Genomic DNA, 15,701 nt, shown 5'->3' with positions numbered 1-15,701 from the left:
TTGTGCTTTATACAGCTGAGGGTATTTACTGTGCATCGGGGATTGAGACTGAAATCCTGTGTGAGACTGCCTCTGTAGAACCTGGCTTTTGAGGTTCAGTCCATGCTGTTTTTCCACCTCAGGTTTTATGAGGGCCCACAGCCTATGCTGGCTATCATGGATCCAGAGATCATCAAAATGGTGCTGGTGAAAGAATGCTACTCAGTCTTCACAAACCATCGGGTGAGCATCTCATTTTTAAAAATATAAACATTTACTATTGTCTTAGTCAGTGTTCTCTTGCTGTGAAGAGACACAATGAACACTACAACTCTTATAAAGAAAATAATTTAATCAGGGTTGGCTTATAGTTTCAGAGGTTGAGTCCATTGTAATCATGGTGGGAAGCATGGTGACATGCAGGCAAACATGGTGCTGAAGAGGCAGCTGAGGGTTCTACATCAAGATCTACAGGAAACAGGAAGAAAGAAGCACAGGTTCTGGCTTGAGTTTCACCCCCAGTGACACACTTCCTCTAACAAGGCCACACTTCCTAATCCATGTCAAAGAGTACTACTCCTAAATGGTCATGCACTCAAATAAATGAGCCTGTGGGCCAGTTCTATTCAAATCACCACAACAATCCATTAAATTTAAAATTTCAAGATAATTATACAATAATGGTAAAAAGTCACCACTATTTTCAGGAAAGTTCTTTTAGTTTTCTTTTTCTTTTTGCTTTTGATTATATAACTTCTTTTTTTAATTTATTTTTTAATTGAACAACTTTATTTTAAAAAACAAAGATAAATGTACAGATTTTAAAAGCATTTTGCATAAAAGTATATGAATACATATTTGTCAGTACTTGATTTTTTTTAAAGGTTTGATAGTATGCCTTAAAAATCTTACTAGTTACAATGAACATACAGTACATGTAAAACAAGATGTAACTTGGATAGTCAAAGTTTTCTTGGTGTGTAAAGATTAAGCATACTAGTTTTTCATTTTTTTTGGCCTTTGTTTTTCTTGATGTCATATATATAGTCTGTGAGTTGTTTCTGGGGTGTTCAGAGATTTCTGTGGTTAGTATCTCATTATCAGTGACTGCATATTATGTCTGTTCTTTTGTGACTGAGTTACCTCACTCAGGATGATATTCTCTCGTTGCATCCATTTTCTTAAGAATTTCATAAAGTCATTGTTTCTGATAGCTGAGTAGTATTCCATTGTGTAAATATACCAAATTTTTTTGTATCCATTTATTTACTGAAGGGCATCTGAGTTCTTTCCAGCTTCTGGCTATTATAAATAGGACTGCTATGAACATTGTGGTGCATGTGTCTTTGTTGTATGTTGGAACTTCTCTGGGGTATAAGCCCAAAAGTGGAATAACTGGGTCTTCAGGTTAGTACTATGTCCAATTTTCTAAGGAACTGCCAGACTGATTTACAGAGTGGTTTTACCAGTTTACAACCCCATAAATAGTGGAGAAGTGTTCCTCTTTCTCCACAGCCTCACCTATATCTGCTGTCATCTGAATTTTTGAACTTAGCCATTCTGAATAGCGTGAGGTGGAATCTCAGGGTTGTTTTGATTTGCATTTCCCTGATGGCTAATGATGTCCAGCACTTCCTTAGATGCTTCTCAGCCATTCGATATTTCTCAACTGAGAATTTTTGTTTAACTCTGTCCCACAGTTTTTAATAGGGTTGGTTGATTCTCTGGTGTCTAGCTTCTTGAGTTCTTTGTATACCTTGGATATTAGGCCTCTATCAGATGTGCGGTTGGTAAAGATTTTTTCCCAATCTCTTGGCTCCTGTTTTGTTTTCTTGACAGTGTCCTTAGCCTTACAGAAACATTAAGTCCCATTTGTCGATATTTGACCTTAGAGCGCAAGCCATTGGTGTTCTTTTCAGGAAATTTTCTTCTGTCCCTATGTGTACTAAGGTTTTCTCTACTTTCTCATTCAATAGTTTCAGTGTACTTGGTTTAATGTGGAGATCTTTGATTCACTTGCACTTGAGCTTTGTACAAGGAGATAATAAAGGGTCAATTTTTATTCTTCTGCATGGTGACTGCCAGTTGGACCAACACCACTTGTTGAAGAGGTGTGCATTTTCCACTGAATGTTTACAGCACCTTTGTCAAAAATCGAGTGACCATATATGTAAGGGCTCATTTCTGGATCTTAGATTCTATTCCATTGATCCACGTGCCTATCTCTGTACCAGTACCATGCAGTTTTTAGCACAATTGCCTTGTAATATAGCTTGAGGTCAGGGATGGTAATTCCTGCAGATGTTTTCTTGTTGTAGAGGATGGATTTTGCTATTCTAGGTTTTTTGTTATTCCAGATGAAATTGCACATTGCTCTTTCCAACTTTATGAAGAATTGGGTTGGAATTTTGATGGGGGATTGCATTGAATCTGTAGATTGCTTTTGGTACATTGGCCATTTTTACTATGTTGATCTTTCCAATCCATGAGCATGGGAGATATTTCCATTTTCTGAGATCTTCCTCGATTTCCTTCTTTACAGATTTAAAGTTCTTGTCTTATAGGTCCTTCTCTTGCTTAGTTCAAGTCACAGCAAGGTATTTCATATTGTTTGTGACTATTGTGAAGGGTATTTTTTCCCTAATTTCTTTCTCCACATGTTTGTCCTTTGAGTAGAGGAAGGCTACTGATTTGTTTGAGTGAATTTTGTATCCAGCCACACTTCTGAACTTGTTTATCAGCTGTAGAAGTTCTCTGGTAGAATTTTTGGGGTCACTTACTTACACTATTATGTCATCTGCAAACAGTGATATTTTTACTTCTTCCTTGCCAATTTGTATCCCTTTGATTTCCTTTTGCTGTCTAATTGCTCTGGTCAGGACTTCCAGTAGCATGTTGAATAGGTAGGGGGAGAGTGGGCAGCCTTGTCTAGTCCCTGATTTTAGTTGGATTGCTTCAAGGTTCTCACAGTTAAGTTTGATGTTGGATTTTGGTTTGCTGTATATTGCTTTTATTATGTTTAGGTATGGGCCTTGGATTTCTGTTCTTTCCAAGACTTTTAACATGAAGGGGTTTTGAATTTTGCCAAATGCTTTCTCAGCATCTAGTGGGATAACCATGTGGTTTTTCTTTGAGTTTTTTAATATGGTGGATTACATATATGGATTAATGTACATTAAACCATCCCTGCATCCCAGGGATGAAGCCTACTTGGTCATGGCGAATAATCATTTTTATGTGTACTTGAATTAATTTTGCAAGGATTTTGTTGAATATTTTTGCATCAGTGTTCACAAGTGAGATTGGTCTGAAGTTCTCTTTCCTTGTAGGGTCTTAGTGTTGTTTAGATACAAGGATTATTTTGTCCTTGAAAAATGAGTTAGTTAGTGTTCCATCTGACTCTGTTCTGTAGAGTAGATTGGAGAGTATTGGTATTAGGTTGTCAATAAATGTCTGGTAGAATTCCATACTGAAGTCATCTGGACCTGGGCTTTATTTGGTTGGGAGTCTTTTGATGATTGCTTCTATTTGTTTAGGTGTTATGGGGTTATTTTGATGGGTTATCTGGTGCTGGTTTAACTTTAGTATCTGGTATCTGTATAGGAATTCATCCATTTCCTCCAGATTTTCTATCTTTGTTGAGTACAGGCATTTGTAGTAGGATATGATGATTTCTTAAATTTCCTCAGTTTCAGTTATTATGTCTCCACTTTAATTTCTGATTTTGTTAATTTGGATACTCTCTTTTTGCCCTATAGTTAGTCTGTCTAAGGCTTATCAATATTGTTAATTTTCTCAAAGAACCAGCTCTTGGTTTTGTTGATTTTTTGAATGATTCTTTTTGTTTCTATTTGGTCAATTTCTGCTCTGAGTTTGATTATTTGTTGCTGTCTACTTCTTTTGGGTGTATCTGCTTCCTTTTGTTCTAGAGCTTTTAACTGTGCTGTCAGGTTGCTAGTGTATGCTCTCTCCAGTTTCTTTTTGGAAGCACTCAGAGGTATGAGTTTTTCTTCTCAGTGCTTTTTTCATTGCATCTCATAGGTTTGGGCATGTTGTGCTTTTATTTTCATTAAATTCTAGAAAATCCTTAATTTCTTTCTTTAATTCTTCTTTGAGCATTCCATCGTTTAATAGAGCATTGTTTAGTTTCCATGCATATATGGGCTTTTTTGTAGTCTTTGTTGTTATTAAAGACCAGCCTTAGAACATGATTATCTGATAGGATGCATGGGAGTATTTCAATCTTCTTATATCTATTGAGACTTGTTTTTTGACTGATTATATGGTCAATTTTTGAGAAGGTGCCATGAGGTGCTGAGAAGAAGGTGTATTTTTTTTGTTTTTAGGATGAAATATTCTGTAAATGTTTATTAATTCCAATTGCTTCATAAACTCTGCTAGTTTCACTGAATCCTTGTTCAGTTTCTGTTTCCATGATCTGTCCATTGATGAGAGTGGGGTGTTGAGTTCTCCCACTATTATTGTGTGGGGTGCAATGTATTTTTTGAGATTTAGTAGGGTTTCTTTTATGAATGTGGGTGTTCTTGTATTTGGAGCATATATTTTAAGGATTGAGAGTTCCTCCTGACAAATTTCACCTGTAATGAATAAAAAGTGTCCCTTCTTATCTTTTTTGATAACTTTTGGTTGACAATCTACATTATTCGATATTAGAATGGCCACTCCAGGTTTAAAGACTGGTGAGTAGGATATCTGGGCAGCCAGGGAGCAGAGAGATCTCTGCAGAGTGTGCACAGAAAGCGCAACCCTGCCCTGCCTGATCCAGGAACCAGGAACACAGGATTGGAACCTTTTTTTCCACCCAGCAACTTTGGGGCCAGATCAGGGCTTGGCCCAGCTGCCACCTGAACCAGCAGTTCCCAAAGGTTTAACGACTGGGACCAGGAACACAGCATTGGAACCTCTGCTTCCTCCCAGTGACTTTGGGGCGCAGAACAGGGCTCGGCCCAACTGCCACCTGGACCAGTGGAGATCCAGGGACACAGACCATATACAAGTGAAAGGCAAGAACATATCACTGACAACAAGATGGCAAGAGGAAAGCGAAAGAGTATATCCCAAGGAAACCAAGACAACCTGGAAATACCAGAACCCAGCTCTCCCATAACAGCAAACATTGGAATTCCAAACACTCTAGAAAAAGAAGACGCAGACCTAAAATCATACCTCAAGACGCTGATGGAGATACTTAAACAAGAATGGGAAGAAAAGCAAAAAGAATCAGAAGCTTTTAAAGAGGAAACAAGAAAAACACTCAAAGAACTCAAAGAACTAGAGGAAAACAGAACCAAAGAGATGAAGGAATGGAAGAAGGAATTTAAAATGGAAATTGACACAATAAAGAAAACACAAAAAGAGATAACCCTAGAGGTAGAATACCTAAAAAAGAAATCAGGAGTCACAGAAGCAAGCATTTCCAATAGACTACAAGAGATGGAAGAGAGAATCTCGGGGGCAGAAGACAACATTGTAAACATAGACAAAACAGCCAGAGAAGATGCAAAAAACAAAAAGCTCCTAACACAAAATGTTCAGGAGATCCAGGACACAATGAGAAGACCAAACCTAAGGATAATAGGAATAGAAGAGGGAGAAGAGTATCAACTAAGGGGCACAGTAAATATTTTCAACAAAATCATAGAAGAAAACTTCCCTACCCTTAAGAATGAGATGACCACAAGCATAAAAGAAGCCTTCAGAACTCCAAATAGGTTGGACCAGAAAAGAAATTCCTTCTGACACATAATGGTCAAAAAACCAAGTGCCCAAAGCAAAGAAAGAATACTAAAAGCAGTAAGGGAAAAAGGTCAGGTAACATATAAAGGCAGACCAATCTGAATCACACCCGATTTTTCATCAGAGACTATGAAAGCAAGAAGAGCCTGGACAGACATCATGCAGACCCTAAGAAAGCACAAGTGCCAGCCCAAGCTGCTATACCCAGCAAAACATTCAATCACCATAGATGGAGAGATGAAGGTATTTCAAGACAAATCTAAATTTACACAATATCTGAAAACAAACCCAGCACTACAACGAATTATAGGTGGAAAACCCAATACAATGAGGGGAAGTACATCCTAGTAAAAACAAGAAAACTACTAAGCAAGAAAACCAAAAGAAGAAAAAGACACAGACACAACTCAACCCACAAAAGCAATAATAGCAGGAAACAGAAACAACTATTCCTTGATATCTATTAACATAAATGGACTCAACTCCCCAATAAAGAGACATAGGTTACCAGACTGGATACATAAACAAAATTTAGCATTTTGCTGCATACAAAAAACTCATCTCAGAGACAAAGACAGACACTATCTCAGAGTAAAAGGGTGGGAAAAAAACTTCCAAGCAAACAGCCCCAAGAAGCAAGCAGGAGTGGCTATTCTAATATCAAATAAAGTAAATTTCCAACCAAAAGTTTTCAAAAAAGATAAGGAAGGACACTTTTTACTCATTACCAGGGAAATCTGTCAGAAGGAACTCTCAATTTTTAACATATATGCTCCAAATAAAAAAGCACCCACTTTCATAAAAGAAACCCTACTAAAGCTCAAAAAATACATTTCACCACACACAATAATAGTGGGAGACTTTAATACCCCACTCTCTCCAATAGACAGATCATGGAAATAGAAGCTCAACAAGGACACTGTAAAGTAGCAGAGATTTTGAACCAACGAGAATTAATAGATACCTACAGAACATATCATCCTAAAGTAAAAGAATACACCTTCTTCTCAGCACCCCATGGCACCTTCTTGAAAATTGACCACATAATTGGACAAATAATGAGCCTCAATAGATACAAGAAGATTGAAATACTCCCATGCATCCTTTCAGATCACCATGGTCTAAGGCTTGTCTTTAATAACAACAAAGACAACAAAAAGCCCATATACACATGAAAACTAAACAATACTCTGTTAAATAATTGCAGGGTCAAAGAAGAAATAAAGAAAGAAATTAAGGATTTTCTAGAATTCAAAGAAAATTAAAACACAACACACCCAAACTTATGGGATGCAATGAAAGCAGTACTGAGAGGAAAACTCATAGCTCTGAATGCTTCCAAAAAGAAACTGGAGAGAGCATACACTTGCAACCTGACAGCACAGATAAAAGCACTAGAACAAAAGGAAGCAGAGACATCCAAGAAAAGTAGGCGGCAAGAAATGATCAAACTTAGGGTAATAATAGACCAAATAGAAACAAAAAGAACCACTGACAGAATCAACAAAACCAAGAGTTGGTTTTTTGAGAAAATCAACAGATTGATAATCTTTTAGCCAGACTAACTAGAGGGCAAAGAGAGAGTATACAAATTAACAAAATCAGAAAGGAAAGTGGAGACATAACAACTGAAACCGAGGAAATTCAAGAAATCATCATATTCTTTTACAAAAGCCTATACTCAACAAAGCTGGAAAATATGGAGGAAATGGTTGAATTCCTAGACTGATACAAGATGCCAAAGTTAAACCAGGACCAGGTAAACCATCTAAATAATCCCATAACACCTAAAGAAATAGAACCATCATCAAAAGACTCCCAACCAAAAGAAGCTCTGGTCTAGATGGTTTCAGTGCAGAGTTTTATCAGACATTTATTGACGACATAATACCAATACTCTCCAAACTATTCCACAAAATAGAATTTCATGGAACACTACCTAACTTATTTTTTAGGCTATAATAACCCTTGTTTCTAAACCACACAAAGACCCTCCAAGGATAGAGAACTTCAGACCAATCTCACTTATGAATATTGATGCAAAAATACTCAAGAAAATCCTTGCACACAGAATCCAATAACACATCAAAACGACCATTCACCTTGATCAAGTAGGCTTCATCCCTGGGATGCAGGGATGGTTTAATATAAGGAAATCCATCAATATAATACACCATATAAACAAACTCAAAGATAAAAACCACATGGTAATCTCACTAGATGCTGAGAACCATTTATCAAAATCCAAAACCACTTCATGTTAAAAGTCTTGGAAAGAACAGGAATTCAAGGCCCATACCTAAACATAATAAAAGCAATATACAGTAAATCAACAGCCAACATCAAACTTAATGGTGGGAAACTTGCAGCAATCCCACTAAAATCAGGGACTAAACAAGGCTGCCCACTCTCCCCATACCTATTCAACATAATACTGGAAGGCCTGTCTGGAGCAATTAGACAGCAAAAGGAAATCAAAGGGATACAAATTGGAAAGGAAGAAGTAAAAACATCACTATTTGCAGATGACATGATAGTGTACTTAACCAACCCCACAACTTCCATCAGAGAACTCCTACAGCTGATAAACAAGTTCAGTAAAGTGGCTGGATTTAAAATTAACTCAAACAAATCAGTAGCCTTTCTATACGCAAAGGACAAACATAAGGAGAAAGAAATTAGGGAAAAGATACCCTTTACAGTAGTCCCAAAAACTGTGAAATACCTTGGTGTGACTCTAACTAAACAAGTGAAAGACCTGTATGACAAGAACTTCAAATCTCTAAAGAAGGAAATCGAGGAATATTTCAGAAAATGGAAAGATCTCCCATGCTCATAGATTGGAAGGATCAACATTTTAAAAATAGCCATCTTACCAAAAGCAATCTACAGATTCAATGCAATCTCCATTAAAATTCCAACCCAGTTCTTCATAGAATTGGAAAGTGCAATGTGCAATTTCATCTGGAATAACAAAAGACCTAGAGTAGCAAAATCCATCCTCAACAACAAGAAAACCTCCACAGGAATCACTATCCTTGATCTTAAGCTATATTTTGCTGAAAATAGAACTGTACTGGTACAGTAATAGGCACGTGGATCAATGGAATAGAATAGATGATCCAGAAATGAGCCCTCACGTATATGATCACCTGATTTTTGACAAAGGAACTGTAAACATTCAATGGAAAAAAGACAGCCTATTCAGAAAACGGTTTTTGTCCAACTGGCAGTCAGCATGCAGAAAAATGAAAATAGACCCATTCTTATCTCCTTGTGCAAAGCTCAAGTGTAAGTGGATCAAAGATCTCCATATTAAACCAGGTACACTGAAACTATTAGATGAGAAAGTAGGAAAAACCTTAGAAAGCATAGGCACAGGAAATAATTTCCTGAACAGAATACCAGTGGCTCGAGCTCTAAAGTCAAAGATTGACAAATGGGACTTAATGAGATTGCAAAGCTTCTGTAAAGCTTCAGACACTGTCAAGAAAACAAACCCACACCCAACAGAGTGGGAAAAGATCTTTACCAACCCCACATCAGATAGAGGCCTAATATCCAAGGTTTACAAAGAACTCAAAAAGCTAGACACCATAGAATTAAACAACCCTATGAAAAATGTGGTACAGACTTAAACAAAAAGTTTCCAATGGAGGAATATCGAATGGCTGAGAAACACCTAAGGAAGTGCTGGACATCATTAGCCATCAGGGAAATGCAAATCAAAACAACCCTTAGATTCCACCTCACACCAGTCAGATTGGCCAAGATCCAAAACTCAGATAACAACAAATACTGCCCAGGATGTGGAGAAAGAGGAACACTTCTCCACTGATGGTGGGTTGTAAACTGATACAACCGTTTTGGAAATCAGTATGGCAGTTCCTCAGAAAACTGGACATACTACTCCCTGAAGACCCAATTATTCCATTTCTGGGCATTTACCCCAGAGATGCTCCAAAATATAACAAAGATACATGCACCACAATGTTTATTGCAGCTCTATTCATAATAGCCAGAAGCTGGAAAGAACCAAGATATCCTTCATTAGATGAATGGATACAAAAATTGTGGTACATTTACACAATGGAGTACTACTCTGCTATCAGAAACAATGACTTAACGAAATTCTTAAGAAAATGGATGCATCTAGAGAATATCATCCTGAGTGAGATAACCTAGTCACAAAAGAACAGACATAATATGCAGTCACTGATAATGGGATACTAACCCCAGAAACCTCTGAACACCCCAGAAACAACTCACAGACTGTGTGAAGTTCAACAACAACAACAAAAAGAATATATTTTAATTAAATTAAAACTGTATCACATCCCCCTTTCCTCCCTACAGCCCCTCCTAGTTTCTCTCCTATCCCTCAAATTAATAGCCTCTTTTCCTATATTATTGTTACATATATACATATGTGTATGTATATGTACCCACAAATACTTAATTACAACCTTTAAAAAGTATTCATATACTTTTATGAAAAAATGCTCAAAATTTGTACATTTATCTTTGTTTTTTAAAATAAAGTAAAAAACAAATAGAAAAATACATTTTAACCAAAATCAGAGGAAAAAGTTCAGTGATTGACAGTTGCAAATCACACCCTATTACTGAATGAAGTCAAGACAGAAGCTCAAGCAGGAGCTTAAATTAAAAAAAAATATGAAGAAAAGCTACCTACTGGCTTGTGTCGACTCCTGTTTACCTAGCTTCCTTATAAAGCACAGGATCTAGGGCTAGTACTACTGCCTTACGTAGATTGGACCTCCCTGCATCAATTAGTAATCAAGACAATCCCCCAAAGGCAAGCCCACAGGCCAATCTGATGTAGGTAGTTCCTTATTCAAGGTTCTCTTCTTAGATGACTGACTCCAGGCTATGTCAAATTGACAAAGTTAACTAAGGCACAACTGATACACAAAAGAGGTTTGCATTGATGCTATACACAGCTTACATTTCTGTGATTTGTGTATGTATATATGTAGCTCTCTGCAGATTGTCACATTTTCTAAATCTAAATTCTACATCCATGCAGTCAAGACATAGGATTTTCCTTCTTCACCATGGAGCAAGTATATTGCAAGTATATTCTAGTGGCCTGTTTTTTCCTTCTCACAGGGTCTGATCCAGTTTTCTTTTTATAGATGTGCTTTGGGGGCCATGTTTGATTATGTTTTGTTCAGTACTTTTCTTTTAATAAGTTTTCATATGTACCTGCCTCAACCTTGAACTTCTCATGTGCTGGGGTTCCTAGCATGTACCATCCACCTAATTTATGCAGTGTCAAAGATCAAGTCAAATGCTACATGTTTAGCATGCAGGCACCCTGCAAACTGAGTTACATCCTCAGCCATGCCTAGCACTGTTATCTTTCAAAATAATGTAAGCACATAGTACTATACTTTACATTAACATCTTAGATGTATTTGTACTTCATATGTATTCATATGAAGCATGAAACTCAGGTTGCACCATGTATGTCCAGTTCTTTGTATATCATTTAGGGAAAACTGGTCCCTCCATAGAAGTCTTGTAGCATTATCAACACTTTTTCAGAGGCTGAAGAGATAGCTCAGTGGTTAAGAGCACTGAATTTTCTTCCCAAGGACCCAGGTTCGATTCCTAGAACCCACATGACAATTTACAACTATCTGCAACTCCAACTCCAGGGATCCAATGCCCTCTCCTGGCCTCTGAGAACACTAACATGTGGTGCTTAGACATACATATAGGAAAACACACACATGAAGTAAATAAATATAAATTTTGTTTTTGATTATTGACCTATTTGTATGAAACCTTTCCTCATTCTATATTTGCTTCTATTGATCACAATGTCATTCTGTCCTCTAGGGTCACTTCTTATTGATAACTGATTCTGTACATCAAGTGGATTCATTCTACCCACTTTTTTCTAGAGTTAATTGAAATATTCTTGACCCTTTATCTTTTTGGCAAAATTAGAACAAGATTGCCTATACTGATAATAATCTCAGTGTGATGAAAATTTGAAACTGACCCATGAGTAAATTAACAGATTTTCTGTGTTGGGTCATCTAACCCACGACTATTGTGTGTTTTACACTTTATAGATTTCTTTTGATCGCCACATGGAAAATTTATAAAACCCTGTACATGTTTTGTTATGTCTATATCTTAAGCATAAATGACTCAACATATAACATTTCTGGACATGTTTGAATATTGTGTAATGTTCTTGAAATTTTCTAATATAATTGATGTTAAGTACAAACAATTGATTTTGAATTTCTGTTGTATCATAGGACAATTGCAAACTCACTTATTATTTCTATAAATTCTTTCTGTGTGTTATTTGATGTTCTGCACAGACAATTATGTGGCCTGGAAATAAAAATATTTTTGCTTATTGATTTCCAATCTGTATGCTTTCTATTTTGTTTTCATGCCTTATTGCACCAGCTGGCAGTTCTAGGATGAGACTGAATGACAGTGGCAAAAGCACACTTTTTGAAATTGCTACAAATCAGTGATTGAAGCATTCAGACTTTTATTACTAAGTGTGAAGTTCACTGAAGGATTTTATATGTATGTACACACATACATAATATGTAAATAGATAAACAAATGTAAACACTCCATTGATCTAATGTTTATCAATGTATATGAAGGAAAACAGTTTCTAGCAGAGAAATGAAATTATCTTTCCTTTTTCTTGTGTCCATGTATGGAAAATTAAAGTAAAATAATTGAATTATATCTTGAAATATCAAGTAAATATTTTATAGCATCTACAGTTTTAAAAACTCCACTTCAGTGCATCATTCCTATTCTTCAATTCCTTATACAATTTACAGTAGCAACTTTGCCAAGGTCAATTGCTGTCTGTCACTAGTCCTTGTCTGCACAGATTTGGAAGAAACTGTAGGGCTGTTTTGTATGTTCTCATGATTTCTGCAAGGATGATTTTCATTTCAAGTGAGATGGTCATAGAAAGATGCAAAGCCATACCAGGTAAATGGATTTCACCTTCAATTGTAGGGATTACAGAAAATTACAATAGAAGATTGTTGAACATCTAGTAAGATCCATACACTTAATAGTAACATTTGTTAAGAAAATGATGTTTGTTTAATATACTTTCTAAAATTGTAAAGATTATCATACTTTTAATATGATAAACATTTTTTTCCATTTGAATTCTAGACCTTTGGACCAGTAGGATTTATGAAAAAGGCCATTACCTTTTCTAAGGATGAAGAATGGAAGAGACTTTGAACACTCCTTTCTCCAACCTTCACCAGTGTCAAACTCAAGGAGGTGATTGTGAAGAGGGTGTTTACTTAAGGAACAAATACAGAGACAGGTAGAAAAAAAGTCCATAGTCCCTTTCCAAGGGTTGGTTCTCTGTGATGATGATGGAGAGGGTGTTTACTTAAGAAGCAAATCAAGACAGGAAGAAAACAAGCGTATTGTCCCTTTTCAAGGGTTGATCTTCTGAGTTACATTTCCGAAAAGATGGTCTTTTGTCTTTATACCCAGAGTACCCTCAAAAAATCAACTGGAGCATCCTACTCACTGTCTTATGACTGGGATGATGTCTCTTTCTGGGACCTGAAATTCCACATTTAGCTACAGAATAGAGAAATTTTAACTCAGCAACATGGATGCTTGGCAAGGAATCACATCAAAATACCCTATAGGTCTATGTGATCTGACTTCAATGTAGATATGCTTTGAATTACTGTATGATCTGGTTGGAATATAGATACAGCCTTAGTATACACTTTTTAATCCCTAATAATGGAGGTAAGGTTAGTTTGTAGAAGGAAGCAGCCATGTTTGAAAGTGACCTCTAAGTGAGAGGCAGGGGCAGACAAGGTGATGAATTAGAAAATGATTTAATAGAATGAATCAGAGATAGGATACATCCAACTCTCACAATAACAGGCAGGAAAGAGAGTGTTGTGGCAATTCTCCAACCCCAAAAAACCCATGCAAAGAAATGCAACTTAGTTATAATATTCATAAACTGCAAGCCTGGATTGGGCAGATCTACCACTACACTACTCTGTTCCCCAGCTATGAAATCCTTTGCTGCTTGCAGTTCCTTCAGGCCACGTGCTTCTGCTCCATATTCCTTTCATCTCCTCTTCATCTGTCTTCCTCTCTCTCCCTCTCTGAAACTTTCAGCCTTACCTTTCCCTTCCACTTCCCAATTACTGGCTCTAGCCTTTATTTGACCAGTTAAGGTGGGGAGGTTCACATGAAATCACCTGAGTAAGTGATTTCATCCACTTCTCATCTGTCTATCCAAGGCCTTGACAGACTCTTGAAAAAGTGGAATTAGCATAAAAATACAAACAGCACCAGGGCAATCCACAAAAGAGGTTACTTGACGGCAGCACAGGGAAAGAGAACCGACTAGACACAGGAGTTTTTGTTGTTGTTTTGGTTGGTAGTTGTGTGTGTGTGTGTGTGTGTGTGTGTGTGTGTGTGTGTGTGTGTGTGATACAGATATAGGTGGTAGAACATGCTAGACACAGGCAAGGACAGAACTATTCAGAAAATGAGAAAGAGCCAGAAGATTAGGATGTATGTATTGCCAAAGTTAGTATAAGGACAACCAGAGCAATTTAGGCAGAAGCCAAGAGAAGCTGGACTGAATCAGTTAGCTTGGAAGATTAGATTGTACAAACACTACAAGCTTCCATGCCAGGCCTAGAGATAGTTAAAACAGAAAAGGAAATGTTCTGGCTTCAGACATTTATTTGTACGTCTTGGATACAGCTTCCATTTTATCCATTCATTTGAGGAAATAAAACTGACATTTACACTACGGGTGTTGTGTTTTATGCTTAGATGTTCCCCATCATAAGAGAGTATGGAGATATATTGGTGAGAAACTTGAGAGAAGAAGAAGAGAAAGGGGAGCCGATCAACATGAAAGAGTAAGTAAGTGGCGGTGTGGTTGATGGGACTGTACCTCAGTATCCCCTCAACCCTAGGAATAAGACATCTGCAAACTGACAGAAGGCCAAAGTATGAATGTGACAGGAGCCTGGACTGCACTGATGATCTTGTGGTTCTGACTGTTTCCCTGCCTGGGTAGCTCAGATACAATGTTATCAAGATGTGAGCTGCCTCTGATACAAGTGTTGATTCCCATGTCTCTCCTCTCTCAGCATCTTTGGAGCTTATAGCATGAATGTCATCACTGGCACATCATTTGGCGTGAAGGTTGATTCCCTCAACAATCCACAGGATCCCTTCGTTCAGAAAGCCAAGAAGATCTTAAAATTTCAATTTTTTGATCCATTTCTTCTCTCTATAGGTATGTATACTATTTCATCTACCTCTATATGCCAGTCAAAACTAACACCATCATTATTATATAGTTTACATGTAAAAATAATTTAACTACATCAAATGTATAATTAAATTTTGTTCACCAAAAATCATCATCATTTGTTCATCATCATTGTCAACTAGAAAATGTGTTCTCCAATAAAAGCATTTTGTTCTTATCTCCCATTCATCCTCATCATAAGAAAATGCCCAGCTTCCTGTCTGCTCCTGTAGATCTGCCTATTCTGGGCATAGCATCTAAATACAATACAAATATTTTATAAAGTATATGAAATTTGGCAACAAATTTCTTTCATCTACTATTACATATTCAACAGAACTATTTGCTGAAGCTCCCATGTTTTGTAGACAGATCATATTCCATATCATCTGATGGTCTTTCAAGTTATTTCAATATTTGGAGTATTGTGAATCATGCTGTCATGGACACTGGCATACAAGATTAGGACTCAATATTCATTTCCATGTTTTCTGGGTAGGCAATTGGTGTGGAATTAGTAAATTATTATAAAAGAATTGTATGTTTCACTTGTGCGGCAACTGAAAAATTGCTCCCACAACAGCTGCAGCATTTAGTTTTGCTGCCAGTGAGTCTTAAGGAC

At 36.9% G+C, this 15,701-nt stretch overlaps 1 protein-coding gene across 1 annotated transcript in view; it reads left to right on the top strand.

Moving 5' to 3' along the window:
• The window catches only part of LOC308439100 (cytochrome P450 3A25-like), a gene marked incomplete at both ends in the record, with an annotated part of 63,899 nt that overhangs the window by 23,167 nt on the left and 25,031 nt on the right, over positions 1-15,701 (top strand). The window contains 5 exon segments of the mRNA XM_080940712.1: positions 123-222; positions 12,937-13,005; positions 13,009-13,050; positions 14,593-14,681; positions 14,916-15,064. Coding sequence (XP_080796838.1) covers positions 123-222; positions 12,937-13,005; positions 13,009-13,050; positions 14,593-14,681; positions 14,916-15,064 — 449 coding nt within the window.

Source organism: Micromys minutus, assembly GCF_963924665.1.
Source record: "Micromys minutus genome assembly, chromosome: 29".
Lineage (NCBI taxonomy): Eukaryota > Metazoa > Chordata > Mammalia > Rodentia > Muridae > Micromys > Micromys minutus.
The sequence above is the reverse complement of the archived record's forward strand: the minus strand, read 5'-3'. Positions and strand labels throughout refer to the sequence as shown.